Source organism: Excalfactoria chinensis, chromosome 4 (genome assembly GCF_039878825.1).
Source record: "Excalfactoria chinensis isolate bCotChi1 chromosome 4, bCotChi1.hap2, whole genome shotgun sequence".
Lineage (NCBI taxonomy): Eukaryota > Metazoa > Chordata > Aves > Galliformes > Phasianidae > Excalfactoria > Excalfactoria chinensis.
Genome location: NC_092828.1, coordinates 22,514,305 through 22,539,953, shown reverse-complemented (window position 1 = coordinate 22,539,953; position 25,649 = coordinate 22,514,305). Strand labels below are relative to the sequence as shown.

At 34.9% G+C, this 25,649-nt stretch overlaps 1 protein-coding gene across 1 annotated transcript in view; it reads left to right on the top strand.

The window, feature by feature from the left end:
- The window catches only part of KCTD8 (potassium channel tetramerization domain containing 8), an 89,794-nt gene extending 64,434 nt beyond the window's left edge, over positions 1–25,360 (top strand). Inside the window, exon 2 of the mRNA XM_072334877.1 lies at positions 24,059–25,360. Coding sequence (XP_072190978.1) covers positions 24,059–24,519 — 461 coding nt within the window. The 3' untranslated portion in view covers positions 24,520–25,360. The remainder of the gene's footprint in view (positions 1–24,058) is intronic.
- The last annotated feature ends 289 nt before the right edge of the window (positions 25,361–25,649 follow it).

The window sequence follows — 25,649 nt, the reverse complement described above, 5'->3', positions numbered from 1 at the left end:
ATAATTTGAATAGCTAAGCACTTTAATACTTTCAGAAGGCTGAGCTCTAGCATCTATGTTATGTTCATGAATGTAATCATGAAAAAATCCAGCAAGTAAAACTACATGTAGAGTTCTACTTTTTCAATATCTTTATCCCCCAGGAAAAACACAGACTTTTAACAGGAAACTTAGTGAAAAAATGGAAGTTTAACAGTCTTATCTATCAGAAAGTGACAGATGACCAGGTTCCATCTTTCAGAAACCACACAATACCAAAATAATTTTCCCATGTATGTTCACAGTTTGCTGATGTAATAATAATAGTAAATGTATATAAAAAATAATAATCATGTAGAAGTTGTATGGATAGACTACAATTTCTACAAGTGGAAAATATAGAGACCATCTACAAATCAATAAGAAGAACAAAATGAAGAAGAATGAGCTTCTTGAGGTATACCAGCACTTGAAGATCCTTTCTTTCCCACAGAGCAGGTCTGCATAGTGAAGAGGAGCACATCACCAAGCTACTGCTGATGAAACTCAGCTCATGCCAGAAATGATATACCTGATGCTTTTTAGCAGTACCCTAGTGATAAGGTATAGCGCTGAAAATATACCATAGATAATTATTGCTGTAACATATTACTGCCTGTAACTTGCATTGGCCCTACCTTAACGGAGCAAATGGTTGTTATCAGGATGAAAAGAGTTTAATATATCTATACTCCTGACTGCAGCTGTTATATTAAGCACAACTTTTATTCTCACAGTATTGTTGTAGACTTAGTGAGCCATGTGTTTTTGACACCTGGATTTGAATTAAGCCATTTGCTATGTGAAGAAACGAAGAACAACTAGAAAAGTAGCATCCGTAGGAGATTTTTCTTGTAGGTTGACAAGGCAAATACTTTGTAAATGTGGAGCCAAGATCTCTGTTCAGTGGGATACTCAGAGGGAACAGGATACCCAATCCAGATCTATACTTATCTCCCTAAGACCACTTTTTCCAAGATGAATATGGCTTCTTTTGAGAGGTCATATTTTACAGATGAAATCAGAGTGCTGTTTGACAGAGGTGTGGGATACAGAAGAAAATTAGGTAATTATTTTAAAAGCAAAGTACAGAATTTCTCTTCCTTAATCAATTTTATGCAGATGTCAAGCACAACTATTAAAAAGACCAACATTCAACTTATCTTTACTGCACTGACAGATGGGTTATTAACTTTCAATTTTAAATATTTTTGATACTACATTAAGGCAATCTCCCACAGAGAGACACAAATTGAGAGTTTACAGGATTACAAATTGAAAGCTTATTTTATGCTGCTATTCTCCATTATTCACTGCAAATCACCATTCCAGTTAGCGTTTTTACCACTGAGATAATTTCATAGAATATTAATATATAGTTAAAAGAACGCAAGCTCAAAGTAATAATTATATGCAGCAAACATTTGTCAAACTTTACTTCTAACTTCCTCTCTCTTTCCTCCTCTCTGTAATTTCCCAGAGGACAGATTAAGGCCTGAAATTTAAAATATAGAATTTTACCAGGATGCCAGAATAAAAATAATAATAATAATTAAAACAAACAAACAAACAAACAAAAACCAGAAGATTCTCTCCTACCAGTCCCATCCTTTTCATACTGTGCAGATTGAATGTCTGTCTCATTACTTAATGTAATCTGTCAGAGCATCACTTTTGAATAAATTAAAATTATTTACTGTGCTTTGCACTTGACTAGAGCATGTCTAACTTGTGGGAAATTGAGCTCTGTGTCAGTTCTATCCCATTTTCATCAGATATATTTTAAATAAATTAGAAACTCAACTATTCAGATAAATTTGGAAAATAAAATATTTTAAATTACTATTGTTTTCATCTTTGGTCTGAAATTGTTTCCTTTATTCTCTTACTCCTGTCATGCTTTGGCTTCCACCAAATATTAGCACAAAGCCTCCACTTCTTTAACTTCCTTATTTCCCTTTTGAAAGCTTTTGAAAATGCCACATCTACTTTTTCAGACATCTTTTTCATAAAGAGTCATGGAAATATAAAATCCCATCCTTGATCTCAATCTAAAAGTAATTTTAATTTAGACAGATGTATTATGACCTATTGGATTTTTACTGTTAAGCAAAATCCAACAAAGTGTCCTTTTATTATTTCTTAGTTGCATACCCTCTGCTTTCTTGTTTTTATGTGTTCAATCAGTTCATGTTGCACTTCCCACTCTTCTGCCCTATTTCTGCAAATGAGGCCTCTGAGTCATTTGCATTTCATTTTCCTTTCATACCCTGTGAACTGTAGGTTTTAATCTAGTGTGTACAGAGTCAGGCATATTGATTCCTTCTGAACACAGGATGAAGCTGCAGCATCTTCTTGCTGCACACTAATTATTAACAGTTTCTAGAACCTGTTGTGCGTAAGCAGCCTTGTTTTCCAGTCTAGTGCTTCACTTCATTCAAATCTTTCCTAACACTTATTTACAATATCAATGAATGAGATAATAATTAAAACCTGAGCAGATCAACAATGCCCTTAAATCTTCATGTGTAATCTCTTAATCCTGTACTAATATTAGACATTGGTCTTTTTTTCAAATCCTCATCTTAACATGTCTGTGCTGGTCCTTAATTTATTCAAAGATTAGTTTTGGTAAACCAGCCCATGAGTGTTTCACATCAGTAGGCTGATTTTGTTTTCAGTTTTTCTTTTGCTTGATTTATTGCTTGCTGAGAGAGCCTAATTAAATCTAATGGACTGCTGGTATGCATCTATTGGAATATTGATATTTTATCACCAATTAGGCTGTATTCCTAATCTCATTATAATTTTAGCTGGCTTTTTATTTTATAGTATTAGGAAATGTCTCTTCCTTAGTTTTTCAATGTAGTTGTTTTTAATTAAGATGTTGAGGTTTTTTGTATGGAAAAAACAAACAAACAAACAAAAAACTTTACATATAGGAAACATCCAGGACATGATGACATTCACTTATATATTTATGTACTTCCATTTATATGAAAGGCATCTCATACATCCTTCTTTTTTCTTCACCTGTATCATTTCTTTTTCCCCTGCAGATTCATGTGAACACTGCATTTAGGCTCTTTATTGCCAGTGAAAATGCATAGCTAATGGGGGGTGGCTACACTGAAAAACAGTGCTCTGTGGCTGAGATTTTGATCTATCATAAGGTTTTATTTTGCTTTTTGTGTCAGTTGTAGTTTCCACAGAAATAAATAGCAGGCATTACTTTCAGCATGACCTACTTTCAGGCTAGAATTAGTTTATTTATTGGACTTATTGGGAATGACTGGGGTTAGGTTATTAGGCAGGGTTATTGCTTGGAAATATTTTGTTGGCATTCAATGTAATTGTCCAAAGAAAACTGCTTGCAATTATGCATTCTGAACAATCCTTGGCCAGTAGCTGAATTCCCTTTTATTTAACAGTGTTTATTGATCTGTGGGTCTTTCCTTTGCACAATTCAAACTTATGCTATGATCCAAAGATTGCACTGTATTTCATTAATAGTGCCATGGTGTAAAAAAAAATCAACACTTAAATGTCTGTTCAGGGTAGTAAAAGTCAGACTGGACAACAAACAGAATTGAAAAATAAACATAAGTCCAGATAGATTCCTATAACAAACAACCATAATAGCACTGAGGTCAAGACAATTTAGACTATTTTATATAGACACTATCCAATATTTAAAGTTGAGGTGCTTGTCATAATAGACATTCTTTGCAAGCTCTTTACATAATATACAATATCTTGCATTCTTGTAGACTGTTTTGCACAGTGTGGTGCTAATTACCAAGGTGCTGTAACTGTCCACGTTTTCTCTTGATTTTTAGTAAGCTGTTAATTGTGAAATAGTAGAGAATATGAAGCCATGTGAAAATATTCCATTATAAGTACAAAGTATTTGCAACTTACCAGTAGATTTCTTTGTCAAGAATATTATTTGTGGAATACAGGATAATTCTGAAAAACAGATTGTAAAAAGTATGAAATAAAAGTTAACAGGTTGTAACTGTTGGTTACATTAAAAATGCATGGTATTTCAGTGATATGTTTCTAATGCAATGATGGAACAAAACAATAAAGATTTTTATTAGTGTTTATTCCTTAAAAACAACAGTTATTTTAATATTTTAAAAATTTATTTATTTATTTATTTATTTTTAATTAATAGATTTGACTACTGGGCTGTGATCCAAGGTAGCTGAGCAAGCACATCATTTTCTTTTACTGTTTGAGGGGTCCATACTCTCTTCAGAGGTGCACAGAGAACAGATGAGACTAAGCTTAAGATCTTCTGTCCTTTTTCTGTAAAATTCACCAGAGTATGTCTGTCCTTGTTAATTTTATACTGCCCTTAAATTTTACCCCTGTTCACGACCACTTGAATTGATGTATGATGGTATCTGCCCTCCAAATATAGTAAGAAGAACAGATATGTGTACATATGCAGTGCTTTGTCTACTAATGGGACTGAAAAGTCTAAATTTTCCCCTTGGAATCATAAAACTGGTGAGTTTTCAGGATGAACGTGGAAGAAACTTCCAAAGATCATCTCCCATGAGCATATGTTTAGTACCAGTTGGTAGTGAACGTTGTATTACACACAGTTTCTGCTGGGATCTTCAAAGGATAGAAGAATTTTTCACTTTGACCCAGAAAGAGATGTAGTTGACTGTTTTTTTCATAGTAACTGATATCTACTACAAATACACTGGGGAAATGTGCGGGTTATTAACATAACTTTGGAACAGTTACATTATTGAATTAGAAGAAAGATTTTCACATTTGTTTATGAGCTTGTAGTGTTCATGACCCTGGAGTATACTTTTTTACCAGACTTTTAACTAGTCCTATGCAGACTTTTGTGATGAAGTGAAATTATTTTTATTTTTAAAATAGCATTTCTGTATAGTTTCTTTATAACAAAGTAAGCTGTTTCATAATGTATGTTATTCTCTCAGTGACTTAACAAGTTGTCTCACAGTTCATTGGATGTGGAAGCAACAGCAGCAGAGATAGCAGCACAAGCACCATGTTCCAATACCTGCCCTATGCTAAGGAATTAAAGACAATGTAAGAGGAGGAAGCATAGTATTGAGAGTGGTCAGACTGACAACCACAGATGAAATCTTAGGAAATCAACAGCACATATGTATTCAGCAACTATGATGACAGGTTTTCACTGAATGGTAGACCCAACCAAATTGAGCTGGTAAGACAGACATTTGTTACCAAATGGTCAAGAGAATCAAGTTTTGCTTTAAATAGATAAACAAAGTTGGTCAAATCCAGCAGCTCTTCTAATATAGTCTCATCCTATTTCTTGTATCAGTAAAAAGTCTAAACTGTAAAATTTTTTTTTCCACTCTTCTGTTTTTCTTATTCTCCTTTGGCTTCAAAATATTTTGTAGCCTCTTCCTCCTGGGGATGGCAAAGGGTCTTGGTCCCATAGATTGGCCAAAATTCCCGTGTTCTCAGCATCACATTGTAATATGTATGCTACCAGGAAATACAGAGCAAAATCTCAGGAACACTTATAGGGTGGGGTGCTTTGCTTGTTTGCTTTTCTGATCAAGGTGCAGGTGTCATCTAAAAATATGTTGTGTATAGCTGACTGCTTTCATATCAGGCATGGAGTCATGACAGCAAGTGTTGAACTTGTTTTCCCTTAAGCTCGTACTCTGCAATCTTTTATACAGGCTGTGAAAAGGAAGAAAGAATTGCTTCTGCCCGGTGCATTCACTGGGTCACTTGGAAGGGAAAAGGTCTGCAAAGATTCAGTGTTTACAATTCTCAGAAAAAATCTGATAGCTTACAGCAGAAACAATTTAAGGAAAACCTATCTTTATTCCATTCATTATTCTTTCTCCTTTTTCTCATTTAATAAGAACTTTTAAGAAGAATCAGTAAGGAAAATCACTTGGCAAATTCATTCCAGAGCTGTAGCTCATCTGGATGTACATATGGCTGGAAAACAATTACCATTTTATTGCATTTGTTCCTTTGCTATCGCAGCCATTAATACACACGCCTGATCATAAGCGTATCAAAGAAAGGAAGAAAGAAAGAAAGAAAGAAAGATAGTAGTTTTTCCTATGGCTCCTTTGGTTTCAAACTGTCTTTCATGAGTTTGGAAAGCTATAATTAAAAGCAATATTCTAGGTCAGGACTTACCTTTGCCTCATAGAGCAGCTCAGTATTTTTCTGTGATGAGAAATTGCATGCATCTTATTCTTTAAATGTCTGCAATACTTTGTTCAGAGGCACTATGATGTGTGCCCCCAGTGGCACACGGTGGTAGAAGTGCCGCTTGGAACACCGGAGGCCTGGGTTCGAATCCTCCCTGTGGCGCAAGTGGTAGAAGTGCCGCTCTGCAGCACAGAAGGCTCAAATCTTGGGAGTTGGACTCGATGATCTCTAAGGTCCCTTCCAACTCACACGATACTATGATGCTATGATACTATGATGATCATTTAGCACAACTATTTATTTGTCTTCCCTTTTTTCTCAGCTTAGATGCTTAGGAATAAATTAATAACATTCAGATTGTTGATCCCGATTTTATCATTTTGGTCTACAGTGTCACTTCATTTCTCCAATATGATGTCCTGAGTTTCCCTCTTTATGGCCATATCTTACAGCTTTGTGTCAACAATGTATTTTAGCAGCATGCTATTTCTCAGAGGTCATTACAAGTAATATTAAATGAGACTCTCCTCTCAAGAATGACTCCTAGGGGAATCCACTTGTCACTTTTCTCTAGCTCAACAATTCAATTTGCAGTGCATCTTCACCTCCCACTTAGTCAAAACTGTAGCCACTTTTGTGCTTGTTTATCTGTCCTCTTCTTGTCTGGCTTTTTGTACATCATTCCTATAAAAGTTCCGCAAAACTCTTCAAAACAGTGAGAAGTTGTGCTGATGTCTTAACAAAATACATATTGCTCAGAATTAAACTTTTAATGAAGCTGCAGATTCTATTCTTATCAAAGCATCGCACACCCATCACCAAACCCATAGTGAACAGAAATATACTTATACAAAGCCCACTCACAGGACTGCTGCACTGAAACACTGAAAGGTTTTCCTTTGCATTTATAATTTTGAAAAACAGTTAAGGATTCTTCATGCTTAAATGACTATAGAAAGATAGGCATTATGTATATTAATTCTTGTGTAAAACACTAAGAAAACTCAATTAAATATTGGAATATTTAGAGTAGCAATGCTCATTTATACCACACCATGACACACAAAATTATATTTATCTTATGTTCAGTTTTAAAAAGTTAATTCAAAGAGCAGTTTAATAATAAAATGAAAGGAAAATGGACTAAAAGTTTTGTATATCCTATATATTTAAGCTCTGTGACAAAATTAATACCGTTCTACACCCCAGAAAATAATGCAGCCACTGTTTTCTATGGAGTCCCAGCTGAGAAATGGCTTTTTTTCCCTTTTACTTGGTGACGTTTTCTTTTTGGTTATTAAATATAGAAAAGGACAGCTGCATACTTAGATTTGCATTAAAGTCATAAATTGTTAATCCTAAAAAGACATGCTGCTCACAGAAGGGGTTGAGTTTAATGCTGCGGACTCCCATTCAGTGGCTATCACTATTTCTTATGTCTGAAATGGTGCATATCAGGCAATATTTGCTTCTGTATAAATTGAGCCCAGTCTCAGGGTGCCCCTTGGTGCAAGTAAGAGCTTTATTTTTATTCTGAAAAAGAGGATTCTCACCTGTGTCTACTTTGTCCTGACTTAAAAACTCAGGCAAGTGTTAGGGATTCTGCTAGTGCATTGCATAGCACCGTATAGTGCCTTATCAACCATACACCATCATATACCATTTACAAACCTCTTTCGCTCATTCACTTCACAGTCATACATTTTTCCAAGTGAGGTAAACATGCCTGAGTTGTCAGTTGCTTACATGACACACATACACACACACGCATGAAAAAAATGCAGAAGATTTAGGCATACATTCATGGATTACACACACACACACACACACACACACATGCACACAAAGCAAAAAAAGATTTAGGCATACATTCATGGATTCAGACAAGTTCAAAAATGTCAACCTTAGAAACCTGACTCAGCTATTGCTTCACTGTGGATACACTTGTGATCTGTAGCAGTTTTCCATTTTCCAGGCTTTTAGCTTCCCATGTCTGTATGCCTGGACCGCCTACTGAGATTGCTCCACAAGGCAGAAAATAATCATCTAAAAATGATGAATCCCTTTCTAGGAGCTATGCTTTAAAAATATATCAAAATAAGTGAACGATAAAAAATGAATTGCAGGAGAAATACATTGGTTCCAATCCCAGCAATGCTGTTTAATGATGACTGTGCAAGCATTTATGAGTTTCTGGAAACAGAGATGTGTCATAAGGTGCTATCTTCCTCCAGGTCCAACTATAACATTTATGAATACAGGACTGTGGCTCTCCTGCATATATTCACATTGATGCATGAGAATAAATCAGAACTTCTCACTGAACCTAACTCACATTCTGTTTAAAGACTGGTGAAAGAACATAGCTCCTTCTTCAGCACTGCTTAAGTAAAGTTGGATTCAGAGCAGTGCAACTTGAATCAGGATCTGATCCACACTGTCAGATTATCTGTATGAACGTGCCAGAACTGAAATCAGTGTTACTGAGCACAACAATAGTGGTCGGAAGCAAAGATTATGATGACTGTAAAATAATTGCCTGTCTCCATTTTCTGAGAAAAAGTGCCATTTTCCATATTATATCATATAATGTCTTGCCATTAGTATCAGTGTATTCATACACCTGTAGTTCAAGTTCCATGTCTTCATTATCTGTGGATAATGCAGAACGGAATATCTATGGACTCTGCTTAATCCATAGATACACTTTTTCTGATAACTTTACCATACATGTTAAAATTACCCCTATCCTTTGCCCTTTCTTCCTTTTAGTCTTTCATATAAAGACTTTAACTGGCTTAAGAAATATATCATAAAAGAATAATCTGTGGATCTAGAAATTTAGTTGTGTCACAGACATATGGAAATATAGAAAATGGAGGACATATTTATGGTACTGCTCGTGTTCAGAAAAATCAACCTAAATATTTTTTTCTATTAAAAATTAGGGTTTCATCTGAAGCTAAAACATTTGAGGAATGTGTATTTACTTGAATATATTCCTATAAACAAATAAACAAAAAGCAAACAAACATTTTTCCAAGGATCTGGAAGTTAATCTAGTAAATTTTATTATTTTTTAAATTTATATGCATTACTTTTTCTTTTTTTTTTTTTTTTTTTTACATCATATACATAGGAAAGAACAAGCATCCACAACCATTCTACTTGCTGAAATGGCAAAATTCTGTCATAAAATGAGAGACAAAAGAAGAAAAACACCCTGAGCAAAAGAAAACAGAGATCTGGTCTTTTCCATCATACATAGGCCACTCCAAAGTCATGCTTCCTCTTTTTATTTCCATTGAGACTGCAATAGCTGTGAAGAGCACAGTAACACTACTAGATAGAGAAAACTGTCAGCTATAGAACACTATTTTTCAACAAAACTTTCACCATGACTATGATATTACAAATAATGTTTCTTTTCTTTTCTTTTCTTTTCTTTTCTTTTCTTTTCTTTTCTTTTCTTTTCTTTTCTTTTCTTTTCTTTTCTTTTCTTTTCTTTTCTTTTCTTTTCTTTTCTTTTCTTTTCTTTTCTTTTCTTTTCTTTTCTTTTCTTTTCTTTTTTTTTTTTGTTATAAATTAGGTATTGATTGATAATTCAATAACTAATGAATCAATAATCAAAATAATTGATTATTTAATCAAAGTCTGTGTCAGTGAGCATTTATCTCATATCTAAGACCTTGCCTGGAATACAAGCAGCTCAAAAGATTTCATTTACTTTCCTAAATTTGTCAAACCACAATTAAACCATGGTATACCGCCATAAATACCGAGCTTATGACCTTGATTTCAGTTCCTCTTTTCCCCAGCTATAATTTATTTCTTACCCCATCCAAGTAGAATTTATTTTGGTCTAATATTATTCATATCCAGTTGTCATACAGTGTTTTTAAGTGGTAGGTCTTGAAGTCTTAGGGAAGAGACCAACCAAATTTAACAGTTGGAGAAATTCAGGCACCAAGGCCAGGCACTGTGACTTTCATAATGACACTGAAGAGTAGAAGAAAATAACATTGTCAGGCACAAAAACAGTGACTTCTGGGTAAATGTCTTCTTGCATTTGACATCTCAATATATAGCTAAATAGGAAAGATTGCATTGCTAGCATAACATTCATTAAATTAAGTTTGCATTAAGAGAACCACATGAGTGATACTAAGAGAAAGAAGCATGTTGGAAGCAAAGTATTTCAATACAAAAGTGATGAGGCCAATGAACCTAAAGAGAGAGGAGTATTTTAACCCTGAGTTTCTTTTTGGGAAATGGAAAAGAAATGGCAAGTTTACCCCTTCCTTGATTAATCACCTTAAAGACTGTACTTGGAAGTAAAGCATTGGCCTCTGCCAGTCCTAGCATTTAGTCTTTTATCATGTCTAGATAGTGATAGAAGGGAGGCACCATCCCAGCTGTCATCAGAAGGCTTCAGTTTAGGTTGTTGCTGGAAACTTCCCAGTGCAGAACTGTGACTGTTATTCTTGGCTCATTTCATCATGTGTAAGGTGGTAAATGAGTCTTGTGTTCTGAAAGAGTAAGTATTCCCCAACCTTATGGTTATTAATAGAAAGAAGTGTTTTCGTATCTTATATTGCTCACATTAAGGCAGAACAGCTAGTCATAATCAGACTGAGGTTATAATTTTCTGTGAAGTATTTTTACTATAAGGTAGATTTCTGTGTTAAAATGAAAATGACACTGATTTTTTTGGCAAATGAAATTTGTTGTAAAATTTTCAATAGTACTTTCCAGTCTCCCAAAATTTCTTTTAATACATTTTTCCTTTCAGTTCTTGTTCTTCTGGTTTCTATGTAAAGCTACAAAGCCCCCTTTGTTCTTAACTGTTCTTCAGATAATTTGCTGGAATGTAGGATTACTGTGAAATGTATAAACAAATGTGTACTTTTCCTCTAAAATTCGCATTGTTTCTTATATATATATATATATATATTGCTTCTATTAGGATTAGGACCAGAATATATATCGACTAATAGTACCTATATTTCAGTGCCGCTAAGACAAATTTTGTAAATCTCTCAAGATTTGGTATGTTACATAAAAACCCGAATTGTAACAATAATGTAAGAAATGATAGTCTTTTGGACTCATTTTGTATTCATTTGGTGGGATAGAAGAAAATCAGTCCATGTTTTATTATTTAACATTTTTATTTAAAATCTTTTCAAACCTAGTTAATATTTCAACAAAGAGTGAGTTTAAATAGACTCATTTCAGCCTGAGCTGGGCATAATTTATTCATTACAACAGTGTTAAGTGATTAAATATCTCAATTATGTATACTTATTGTGTTTCCTGATAAGACATCTGAAACTTTGGAAGTAGGAGGTAGATTACTTCTTGCTACTCTTCCTAATCTTAGCTTCCTTTGAGGTAGCAACCAGTGTCAGGACTGAAAATGTCACATTTAAATGCAATTATTGGACACAATTAAAAGCACCTTGCAGCATTTTTTTCCAATGAAAGATTTAAACAATAAATAGATTCTGCAGGCAAAATCTCTTTGCATATGAAGTACATGTCATTGCACGCATAAGCTAGTCACAATCACAAAGGTATATAGTATTAGCAGGACCGACCTTGCAAGTCTGCTCAGAACAGACTTGTCACTCATCCCTTGTTGGGTGCTGCACTAAGATGGGAAGAGTTTATGAGTAAGAGCTATAAAAGTCATTATAGGAATGTATTCTAGGGAGTGTTGAAGAAAGGATAGGAAAGCTAACCAAGACCAGCCTATCCCATAAGTAGCTGCTTGACCAATGACACAGTAAAGTCTTCTGGTAGTTGGTATTTTCGACAATGGATATACAATTTCTGTGAAATGGTATATGCAGATGACATTCAGATACACTAAAGAAGCAGTGTCTTATGCTAGGGTGAAAACTGATCAAATGCAGTTCTGTGTATATTGACAACAAAATGGTTCTTTATTCTTGCATAGACTTGCTCAGAAACATTAATTAGTAAATAATATGTTTAAGAAGGGGTTTTCTTTTCCAGCTCTTCTGTCCAGTCTTTAAGTGTCTGTGAAAAATAAACCTTATCTCCTTCCAGAGCATCTGCTTCTCATTGCTAATAAAAATAATTTCATTTTTGTAGTTCCTTTCTTTGAGCCTCGTTTCTCAGTTTCTACATCTCTCCATTTTATGCAGATGTGGACTGCTTGTCCTCATATTCAAGGCCTTTGGTTCACTATCCTCACCTTACACCAAATATTACATATAATTCTTATTTCTAACCAGAACTTGGTAACTCTATCTACGGCTCACATTCATGTTATCTCTGATTTTTCTTCTTACCTGACAGACAAGATACCACTTAAATCTGAGTAGTTTTTTTATCATTCTTCAAAATCCTCCTTAAAACTCTTAATTTCAATGCTATTCATGTAAGTCTTGACAAAAGATTAGACAGCTGGAGGTCTGAGACAAGCAGGCCATCATGCTGACCAATACCACATTTTTGGGTAGTTTCCCATCTGTCTGTACCTTCCCATCTGTTATTTCTCCTCTTGTTCTTAGATTTTTAACTGTTTGGTGGCAAAGGTCATCAATTAATTAATGCTGATGCAGTCCAATTACATCGTGTGCAATGCAGCCCATTACTGGAGCACAATTCTGCAAGTGGAATAAATATTAATAACCACAGCCACCTTCTTAATAGTTATAAATCCTTTCTGGGCCTTTGTTTCTATTGCTTGTATAGGACTGATGATAATGTTTAGTTGAAGATATGTAACATCACTTTTATCTTCAAATATTATCCCAGAAGAAGATTTTGTGATGTTTCAAATATTGATATTAAGGATAAGCATGGATATACAATATTTTTAGATACAACCTATCATTTGCACTTTTTTTGGTTTTTAGAATATGTGTGTGGAATGAATTTGTTATTCAATAACTTTTATTTTGCTTTTAGTATATAAGATTGGTTTTCAGCATGTCTTCATATTTTCTGTAGTTATTACAGTGAATACTTTGAATGTTCCATGACTGATCTAGGAATTTAGATCTAAAGGTAGTGCATTATTATGAGCATGTCTTTTACATAGTTTAGAATGCAATGTCTCATCCATTTCAGAGTATTTTACTCTATTTTCCATATAACAGACCTTAACGATAAAATATATGAATGGTACTTCAAAATTTTTACACAGAAGAGAAAAAGTTCTTGTTTATGGCCATTAGGAAAACCTTTCAGCAAACATTCTGGTTCTTTCATAGAGCTAATTTTCATTATCCCAAGAACTAGCAAGGAAAGGCATAAAACTATACAAATATAATCTGTGTGTATTCTGAGTTTCTCCTCTCTTACTTCTTGAATCTTTTAGGAAAAAATCTCTAGGAACTCTTATTCTGTTCATTAAACTGCTAATTGCCAATAATCAAAATTAAAATATGAACTTACATAATTCAAGGGTTTATCTCTCATTGTTTCATACTTATGTGTTGCCCAAAATGTTATCATTAGTGTCATATTAGCCTTCCAAGATTTGTGGTGTCTAAAATAATTCTTTAAAGAGACAATTTTTCTATAGCCAGCACATAGTATTTCAACAACTTTCTGCTGTCATGCTTTAGACATATTCTGCAAATTCACATTAACATTAATTTATTTTGCATGCCAGTAGGAAAGAAGCCTGTACAACTGAAAGAGTTGAAAGAAAGAAGTGAAGATTACACATTTTATCTAAAGTAACTGTCAAAGCAAAGAAATGTTAGATGATACCAAACAAACTGGAATTAAAATTTTGGAGGAAAAAAAAATTGGTTTAGTATCTGAAATTGAATCAGGAAGTGAGCCAGAAAGGTGACAATTGAATGTCTCCTTTTTATTCTTTTTTTTCTGTTGCTTGCAATATCCTCCACAAAGAGAAGAGTTCTTACCAGCTTAAGAGTTGTGAATGAACTTACTAAAAGAAAATGTTATGACAAAGATTCTTGAGATAGTTGTCATAATCCCTCTCCTTCAACTTTGAAATCATGTTTGAGCTTCTAAGGGATGAGCAGTGACGGAATCCCTGAAGTCCCACTGAAATAAGTTTGTATTTGGTAAATATTATTTGGGATGATATTTTTTATGATACAAGCAAACTTCTGTTGAAAGTAATCTATATCTTGATAAGGACATTATTACATCAGTATATTTGCTGCAGATATGTGCCACAAAAACAAAACTAAACTAAACAACAACAACAATAAAAACCCACAACAAGTTACAGATTCAAGTTTCCATAAGATGCTGCTGAAAAGTGCAATCCCTTGCCTTGTGTTTGTTCCTGTCTCTCTGATGTCTTTTATTTTGGCTAAAGCACTTGTGTGGCCATGCAGGGAGCCACAATGGACACCTGATAACTTAAACCTAATTTAGGAAGAAGAGCGTGTCTTAACTTGATGGAAAGGGATTCATGTACACATTGCCTAAAACTCTGATTAGGACTTTACCAAACACAGCTGGTGGCTAGAAGACTATTTCACAGCTGAGCAAATGTCCAACCAATATAAATATTTACAAAGCAGAAGGCAGCAGATACTAATGCAGTTAATGACAGTCTGAAATTCCTGATCATCCATAAATAGGTTCTTAGAAGAAAGGGAGTGAGTAATGTCATTGATGATATCTGGCAACTTGAGATTTAAAGAAAGGACAGGGATCTAAAAGTCATTTCCCTTCCCCAGCACCACAACTATTTTCTCTGAATACAGTCTGAGGATATAAAATAGGAAAGAGAATAGTGAGTCACTGAACCCATAGGTTGAACAGTAATTTTTAGCATGACCTGTGTGCGATTCCTCAGGGGCAGAATATGAGATTTGTTTCTGCTATACAAAGATGGAGCAATTGCCTTTTCTTATTACTTCTGCCTACATAAGGACTTTGCGTGTGCACTGTACGTTTTTGATTTTTTTCTTGTAATTTAGTGCTGTGGTAGAGGTGATTTCAAGAAAATAGTTAAAACAGAACAACATAAAGGCATCTAAATCCTTGAAAGTGAGACTCTCTGGAAGCGACCACTATTCTGGTGTTGAAAAAATTGAAAAGACACTTTTCCATTTCATGTTCAAGTGGGACCTGGAAGTGTGGGGTCTGCATCAAGGACTAACATCCAGTGATGGAACTGTCTCCTAAAAAACTATTCTTTAAAATGCTATTTCTTTAAGGAATAATATTGCATCATTTATGAAAACAAATTAACATTTCTCATGGACAGAACTAAAGAATTTAGCTCTTTACTCTGCTAGCCACTGAAAAACAGCCAGTCAAAAAGGGGGCAGACAATATTGGCACACAGAGCCAGGAACAAATCAACTTGACAGTTTGGAAATGAATGACAAGGATGTATAACAGAAGTTGCTGAGATACTACTGAAATGCCATCAGATTTGTTCACTGTTGCAAGAAGATACTTGATTTTACAAAAGTATTTCTTGTTTGTCACATATACCAATGCATTTCTTCTTTTTTTTTTTCTTTATTTTTCATTTCTTTTCTGTTTTTTTTTTTGTTTTTTTTTTTTTTTGTTTTTTGTTTTTTGTTTTGTGTGTGTGTGTGTGTGTGTGTGTGTTTGTTTTGTTTTGTTTTTCTTGAAGTACCAAAATGATCTTAAACGCCTGTGTATGGGAGATTGGTAATCACAGCCTGAACCTCTGATTAATCAGCTGAGGCAAGTATGGGGTCAGCTGTGGGAGCACAGGTGAGAGTGATGTAGCTGTGCTCCCGGAAGGGGTGGAGCTTGACTCCATCCCCTCTGAGACCTCATTTAAGGGCTGACTCCCACTGGAGCAGTATCTCTTGGAGATCGCTCACCAGGGAGGACTGCCTCAGCTGCTTCAGTCAAGGCACCACCGTTGGTGAGTTTTCCCTTTACTCATTCACTTATATACCTTCTGTACATTTTGTTTCCATCTGTACATTTAAAACCAATACAGCCTGCATTCTCAGATTTGGGTTTGTGAAAAGGCATTTCTCATAACAACTTCACAGTTTTCAGATTAAGATACTAAAAAACAAAGTTGGCTTTATTGGAATGCAACAAATGGTCAGAATATCACCAACTCCTATATGGAAATACCAGTCTGCCTACAACAAAATCCACTCTGAAAACTAATAAATGGAAAGAGTATGCTTTTTCTATCTGCTCAAAACGAGATTAGGGTGAATTATTTAATGAATTCGAGTTGGGCACAGGATAGTTTATTGCTTGTCTTCAGTCATTCCAAATAACAAAAGTAGTTTCCTCTATGTAAGCTAATCTTTTTATATTGTGAATGATGTTAATATTTAAAATACAGCATAACTGGAAGTAAACAAACAAACAAAAAAAATCCTCCTTGATTTATTTAACTCATTCTACTGTACCTTTTCTAGAAGTTAGTTTATCATCAGATGGTAGTAAATGTGATTGAAAATATATATATATATACATATGTTGCGTTCTTTTTCTTCTTTGGAGACAGAACAGTTATCACTTTGAGGCATGTGGTCTTAATTTGAAAGATGAAGTGGTTCATTCCCTTCAAGTACCACATAACCATTCACACACCAACAAGCTTAACACTTTTAAAGAACAATTTCTCCTGTGGGAGCTATGGACAGGACAGCTAGTTTCTACACAATTCTGATTAAACTTCCCATGGCAGGTAAGGGGATTTAAATATAAGACTTCACCAGGTGTACAATCACACTCATATTCTTGCTGTTGAAGCATCCATGTACTGAAACTAGTAAACAACCCTAGAAATTCTAATGCCTCTAAACATTAACAAGACTTCATGTATGGTTTCCACTTCAAAATTTTGTATTGAAGTGAAAGTATGTGAGATGCCTCCTGAGCATGGCAATAGAGAACAGGAAACATTATGAGAAAAACTGAATTTCATATTAAGTTCTGAATGTAGCAAAATGTAGCAGAATAATCAAGGAATATATTTTGCCTTCATCACATAATAGCAATGAAGTCTTATTTATTTTATTATTTTATTTTATTTTATTTTATTTTATTTTATTTTATTTTATTTTATTTATTTTATTTTATTTATTTTATTTTATTTATTTTATTTTATTTATTTTATTTTATTTATTTTATTTTATTTATTTTATTTTATTTATTTTATTTTATTTTATTTTATTTTTATTTTTTTTTTATTTTTTATTTTATTTTATTTTATTTTATTTTATTTTTTTTATTTTTTTTTTATTTTATTTTTTTTATTTATTTTTTTTATTTTTTTTTTTATTTTATTTTTTTTTATTTTATTTTTTTTATTTTTTTTTTTTATTTTATTTTTTTTTTATTTTATTTTTTTTTATTTTTTTTTATTTTTAATTTCTCATCATTTCCTTGATTTCCTGCAGTGACTCTCTGAAAACTCTAGTATTATAGACTCTTCATTCTACCAAAGATGATAGTCAGTTCTTATAACATAATATTTTCACACGGTCCTGCATAAATATTTGGGACCTAAAAGACAGCATATTTTCATCCTTTGTACTTTCACCAATAAATTTCTTTCCTTCTAAGATATTTAATTTCTTTATTGTTAATATTAATTTTTTGTGTGTGTGTGTTAGCACTACAAAGAACACAATTTCTTCTGAAATCAATTGTTTGTAGTTTAAGGTCACTTGAATGAGGTCAACATTTTAATCTAAAACTTTTTTTTTTTTTTTACTTAAATGCATGCACTTTTGGAACCAGACTCATGCTTGTTTATGAAGCCAAACCAATGCCCTGCAGATAGGAACTTGAAACTTTGCCAAAACGTGGGTCATATTTACAAATCTGTTTCAATAAAACGTGAGTAACTCAAGTGCTATTCTTCATGTTATGGAAGCAATTCTGAGATTTACAAGATTTTTCTGTGGCAGTTTCATCTGCAAACTGACTTGCCTGGATTTCTCAGGTCACACAAAGTTTAGGTTCTGCTCTAAGTACTGTAGTTGGTTTGTCAACAGTGCTGGCCTTTAACACAAGAGTTCAGGACTTCAGGTATTAAAAAATCAAAGCCTCACAGATACTAACTCTCTCTTGTGTTCGAAGGAACTTAACTCACTTTTTCCAACTGAGGATATTACCCTGAAGGCTCTTGAAGGTGAAGGGAACATTCTTTTCAGTCCACTGAAGCTATACTATTTTGCACTGACTAAAGTCAAGTCTCAGCTAGATCAAAGTAAATAAAAGTGTAAGAATTTGGCCATAGTTACCATAGTTATTGGTCACTCATCTGAAAGGAGGATGAAAATACAAAAAGCTGAGTTTCAACCCTCCTTTTGAAAAATACTTCACTATTTTATACTATGCATTTTTTTGGATCAAGCCTTTAATCCAAAAAGTGGTGTTCCAGATGAGGCACAAACTAAAAACTGAATTTGTGTTTGTTTATTTATTTACTGTCTTAATGATTTGAAACCACACAGCCAGACACTTACTTCCATAGACTCACAAAGTTTTGCTCCACTGAAATTTGGATACTGGATTTTTTAGTCAAGGGTGTTATTTGTCATGGGTATTTCGATATTTCTCCCACAAAATGTTTATTTAGTAGTAATGTTTGCTTGGGATGTTAACAATAAATAAAATTCAAGGCAAGGTGTCAGATAAGTACTGTATGGATGATAGAGAACTGGCAGAGGCTGCCCAGAGGCTGTGGGGTCTCCTCCTTGGAGATCTTAAGCTGTCTGGCGATAGGCTTGGGCACCTGCTTTGTGGTGTCCCTGATGGAGATGGGGCTGGGCCATAAGGACCCAGAATTCCCTGTTAGCCTCAGCCGTGCTGAGCTTCTTTGACTGATTACCATTTAACTCCTGCGTAGACCTGAATAATAGTCTCACAACCGCAATTAAGTGGTGCATGTATGTCTCCCTTTCTCCACTTTCTACCAACAGGAGTAAATTAGGTACAAACTGCAGAAACTATATTAGCTACAGAATTTTTCTTGAGAAACTATTTAGTGTTTTAAAACAAAGCACCCGGAACAAAAAACACAGAGTAATTTTTTATATATTATTTTCTGGCCAGTTTTATTTAATACACAGCTTTATTTTGCTGTGTTTTAAAGAAGACACAGTGCATCAGTCCTCTCATAAGCTTATCTGTCATAAAGCTTGTACAGAGATTTCAGTGAGATGACATAGCACAGAAGTTATGGTTGCTAGTTTTAACTTACAACTCTGGTGGCAAGAGGCTAGCTGAATCCTTTGCTGGTCTCAAGGAATGATCTGGGTTCTGAGAACAGGATTTTCTCCTAACAAGGGAAATATCATTAAGATGTCACAGAAAATGTTGGGTTTATAGAACTATCTTGTTATAACTTTAAAAAATCTTTTTTGAAAATAAAATCCACATGAAATTAGACATGAAATATAATTCCATACCATTTAAGTGTGATACTAAGTACTCAAGTGTCTGGTAATGAAAATGTTCCCATAGTAGCTATAACCTGTCATTAGATTTCATAGGTGACTTCTCTGTAAGCTTTCAGTTTAGTGTAATATTTTAAATGCTGGTGAAAAGTAATAAAAAACCTAGAATGGATGTGCAAGGTGAATGAGTCCACCACAATGTAAAATTTGATTAGTATTTTTTCTTTGATAATTTATTAACTAATTTTACTTAGATTCATAAAATAAAACAGAAAACATTATGGAATGCATGTCATAGTCACTTGATATAATGTAATTTGAGGACATAAGTAGAAGAAGAATGCAGTCAGGGGTGTTTACAGGGTTATGTACCTCACTGAATTCCACCGTAGCCTTTCTGAATTTTGGTACTGGCACTCAGAGTATTCTTCTGGACAAACTGTCCAACTGAGAGATAAACTGGTTCACACTATACTGGATGATGAAGACACTGAATGGCAGATTTCAAAGGGTCACAGAATCATAGAAACATAAAGTCATGGAGTTGTAGTCTTAGTGAACGGGGCTATTCCTGCTGGTGGCTGATGACTAGAAGTGTTTCCCCAGGCTCTGTTCTAGTGCCAGTCCTGTTCAACACTTTTATCAATCATCTGGATACTGGAGGAATATGATACCCAACTGGGAGATGCTGTTGACTCTCTGGAGTGATGAGAGATCTTTCTGGGGGATCTGGATAGATTGGAGCATTAGACAATAAGCAACAGTATGATGTTCAACAAAGGAAAATGCAGGGCACTGCATATGGGATGGAGTAATGCCAGACACAGGCAGAGGCTGAGAGATGAGTGGCTGGGAGCAGCTCAGCAAGAAGGGATGGGGGGTTATGGTGACAGCAGTTCAGCATGAGTCAGCACTCTGCCCTGGCAATCAAGAGGGCAAGCTGCATTTTGGGGTGTGTTCAGCCGGCTGGTCAGAGAGGTTATTCTTTTGCTATTATTTAGTGTTGTCAAATATTGTGTGCGGTTCTGGACTCCACAATATGACAAGAATGTTAGGGTTCATGAGAGCACAAAGAGGAGAGCATAAAAGCTGGTGACAAAGTCTCTCCCGTGAGGAGAGGCTGAGGCCATTCAGGCTGCCTAGTCTGGATAAAAGAAGGCTGTGTGGTGACTCATTGCTTGCTGCATCTCCTTGAGGAGGGGAAGCAGAGGGAGGTGAGTCTTGGTCTGGTCCTGGAAACCAACAATACAAGACAACAGAAGGGCACAAAGCTGCTCCAGGGGAGGCTTAGATATTTCTTTTCCATGGTCGTGGTCAAACACTGGAACAGGTTTCGTAGCTAAGTGGCTGATGCCTCGTGCCTGTCAGTGCTCAAGAGACGTTTGCATAATGCCATAATTTTTGGTCCTTTAAACTGGAGAACCAGCAGCAGTAAGAGATTAAAAAGGGCAGGAGAAGGAGGGGCAGCAAAGGGTGAAAGCTGGAAATTAGTACAAAGCTTTTTTAGGGTTGCAGGCATAATGGAGTAAATATACTTTCTCTGAGTTTTTATACGCTCCTGGAAAATAATTATGTTTAACTGACCTGTTTGAATGTCTCTGATGAGAGCCATGAAGGGCTGGGGAGGCATGGTGGAGCCAGCATCCCATCATGCTGTCCCAGCCACAAATGAGGATGATAAGTAGATGTTTTCTTAATTAGAGAGATTTCTGAATTTGTCTGATGATCCCTGATACTGAAAATAAAACAAATGTCTTCTGAGGATCCTTTGTTGTGTATTTATAAATTCTTTTTGGGTTTCAGTAGGCGGAAAATGTTGTGAGAAAAAAACTCTCCTCCAGAAGAACTGTCACCTCTTTAATAACACACTCTTGTGAAAGAAGTACAGAAGCATGTAAAGAATTCTATCTGAGGGAGTATTTGTTAATTCTTAAAAGGAAAGGTGCAAGAAAAACCTTGGCATGGATTAAATTCATTGTGAATTTAAGCAGTTCAGCAAAGCATAGAGAGCTCAGTGCTCTCTATGAGAGGCACTGAACCTTAGAGCTCTGATTAAAAAAAAAGAAAAAAAAAGCATTTAAATTCCTGATAATGTCAAGAACTTGAATAATCCTGCAGCAGGAAATGGAATTTTTCATATTCTTGAGGGTATGTATGTATATTTCAGTGCCTTTTTGAGCTAGAACCATAGTACACTTTGGGTTTAAGCCCTGGAGAAGCAAGCCGTAGCGACAAGGAAGTAATTATAAATACAGGAACTAGACATCACTCATGAAGTTACAGAAAAAAAAAAGTGGGGGTAGGGAGAGGGAAGAGAGAGTTGAAGAGAATACAGAGTGTAGTTAGCAGTAAACTAATTTCTTAGTCGTACAGTATGTTGTTACATTTGAAGAAGCTCTGATTGTAAACTAGACATTGGTGTTAATTATGTTATGGAAAATCAGAGTAACAATACTGAAATCGTTATCTGATTAATTGCTTGGTTTTGTAATCACAAGCTGCACAGCCAGAGTAATTCCATAATGTCAGCTGACTCTAGTTTTAGCATATTCATACAACAGTATTGAGGTATGAAATGAAATGCCAGATATAATAAAAGAAGGCAGGCATATAAATCTATTTAAGAAGGGGAACATATTTCTGGAAGGGAAGGAGGAGGGAAATTACTGCAGCTATGCTCAAAGTATTTGGAGTGAATACTAGTAGAAAATCACTTGTGATTTCCACTCAGAATAATGTAAGTACAAGCCCTGATGGATAATGTCTCACTACTTTTGATCTTGATTATTCATGAGTTTCTCTTGGTGGACTACAGAAATGTGACATAGTATTGTGGGATGCTGTTTAAAACAATAGAAGAGGGGGCTGCTGAGTGCTGTAGTTGTTAGATTGTTTTTTATATACTTTTGTGTTTTGCTTTGTTTTGTTATCTCCTGTGTCTCATATAAAACACTGCAATATTCTTTGAATCATAGAACTGCACCATCAAAAACAGTGGTGTTCCTATTGCTCCTGCATTCTTTATAATTTTGATTATCTTTCTAGTTTGCAATTCTGAAAAACAATAGCAAGTGATTCAAAAGTCTCCTTCCAACTTTGTCCTAAGAGTGGGTTGTCATACTTGTAGGTTTCATCCAGCCAAAGACACTGGTGATTCTTGGATAAACTGTAAGGATAAGCAAGGTTTGATAAGACATTTAGATAACTAAAACTGATTGGATTCTTTCAAAAATCCTAGGAAACACACAACTGCCACTGAAATCCCACTCCTCATTTTCATTTTGATGTTTAAACATCTTGAAAGTTTTCTCTTTTGTCTGATCCAAAGACTGTTAAACTCTGTAGATATTCCTGGGAGCTTTAGTTATTGGCCTGAACTTAGATCACAATATTTATGTGATGTCAGCATAGCATCATTTCACAGCTGAAGTTTTGAAATAGGGTTTTGGAACTGCAAATGCTTGTAAAGATTTAGCGACAACCATTTAATTCTTCACTTTCTTATTCTGCTCAAGACTTCAAAACAGAAATAATATCTGGTGCTAATACAGCCCTGATCCCACTTTCAGTTGCACAAAGCACTGAGCAGTTCCTGCTGATAGGCCAGGCCACCAGATCATTCTCTTTGCTGCTGCAGTGTGCTTCTTGCTGATAACTTCACAGCCATCTTTTCCTTGCCAGCTTATGCAGTAAGAGATATGCAACTGAATCGTGAACTTGCACTGAAGCAAGGGTAGGATAATAACTGACAGTAAGAAGTGCAGTGAAATCACTAGCTATATGATTAAAATAATAATTAAAATTAAAAAAAAAATAGAAAAAGAAAGAAAAAGAAAGAAAAAAAACAAAAAAACAAAAAAAAACCACCCTAAAGCCTGTCAGTAGAGAGCAATCTCTGTTATTTCAGGATAAATACTCTCTTGCAGGCTGAGGCTTCTGCATAGTTGACATCTGCAAAGCATGCCGTCAGTCTGAGAATGTAAATTAGAGTTTCCAAAAAAATATTGATGTCCTTGAAATATTTTTACTTAAGAAAAAGAAAGTTTGCAGTTTGTATGGCAGTATTTTCCTAATACTACAAAATCTGATTTCTCGTAGTAAGCTTATTGAAGTGTAATAGCAAAAGTAGCTCATTTAAACTTGTCTACAGGGATTTGTGGTGCAGATAATCTGCAAGGATTATGCACATTTCATTACCTGAATTCTTATGGCAGGCAGTGAATTAATTCTTGCCTAGAACATTTTTAGGTGTGAGAATTTTGTCAGCTGAACTCATGTGTAGGACCAGACTTTCAAGATGCACACCAATCTGGTATAGTTCTTTTGACTAAAAGAAAATGCCACCACCATTTTATCCCAGCCAAGACTCCATGTCATGCTTTTCTAAATGCTAGCTGATCAGTTTTCTTTGTAAACCAGAACTTGTTTAATATGTTTTCTTTCCTCTTTTGCAATAGGGCCCCCGCAGAGAACTGTTTCTCCCAAGCAAGATCACGAGGACAGGAAACATGACAAAGTGTTGGACAAGGGCAGTGAAAGTGGGACTTCCTGTAACGAATTGTCCACTTCAAGCTGTGACAGCCACTCAGATGCAAGCACTCCTCAAGAAAATGCCTCAGGCACTCAACAGTCCACAGCCCACCAGCCAAGTACTCTGACTTTGGATCGTCCATCTAAGAAGGCCCCAGTGCAGTGGATGCCACCACCAGACAAACGCAGGAACAGTGAACTCTTTCAAACTCTCATTAGCAAGTCCAGAGAAACAAATCTTTCCAAAAAGAAGGTATGTGAGAAGCTGAGTGTTGAAGAAGAAATGAGAAAATGCATCCAAGATTTTAAAAAAATCCATATTCCAGATTACTTTCCAGAGCGCAAACGTCCCTGGCAGTCCGAACTCTTACAGAAATATGGGTTATAGTACTCAACTCTTTCATGACATATTTCTGGGAAATTTGTTGTTTATTAAGTTGCCACTAAATTACTGATGTCCTTCTTCTGGCCACTGCTGCCACCAGAGTTATTCCTGCTGCTTATTTCTTTCTGTGAACAGTGGATGTTGGATAGTACATGGTTTCTTTAAAATATATATATAAAAAGATAGAAACTTAAAAATTCAAGAAGTGTCTCATCTAAACCACCTCATGATAGCAAAGCAAAATGTGCATGGTGAAGAAAGATGGTTCTCGAACTGTGGTCATTTGAGCTTCATTATCATTTTGGAACTTGTCAAATAAAAATCTCAATCATCAGTTAATGCCTCGTTTTATATCACAAATATAAGTGGTTCAGACTTGCTATGGATGAAGAGAAAGAAGGTTGAAAATTTGATTGAACTGGTTTATGAACTAAATCCCAATGTCCTTTCAATGTTAACGCAATAAAGCAAATACCTATTTTGCATGAGCACAATGTTACAAATAAATCACACAAGAACAAGAGGTTGTCTGTTGCTTGGAGAATTATTTGTTTGACTCCAAGCCTGTAAGCGTAAAATGTTTAAGGGATTGAATTTGCTTTGTTCTGGGTCTGTGATTTCTTTGTGTGTGAAATGTTCTGTATGTAAGGATGGTGTAAATATGCCTTATACTGTTTTATTATTGCACCAACAACGTTCATCTATTAGTGCTTGTCAGAATTATTTCTGTGAAATGCAAACTTATGGCAGATTTTGAAAACTGGTTTGATGGTCTGAAAGTTTCTGTTATGTTAGTTGCTAAAACTGGAGAAAAATAAAAGAGACTTTGATGTATTTATTGAAAGAGCCATCTGGTAGATTTTCTTGGCTGCTGGTATCTCCTATCTCTTTTTAAAAGTGTCAAGCAATTGTTATTTTCTGTTAATGTTTTCATACCTCTTTGCTGGAAAAAAAAACCAAAGCGAAACAAAAAATATGTTTTTCAGGAGTGGGTGAACAATGTTTAGTGTAGTGCTATTTAATTGCAGTCACCATGCAGACTCTTCAGAAGGAAGCAAGCTATGCTAGAAAGTAGAGGGGGAATGAACTAAAAAAACTATGCATTTTCACAAAAAGGACTGTCCTGGTCTAGT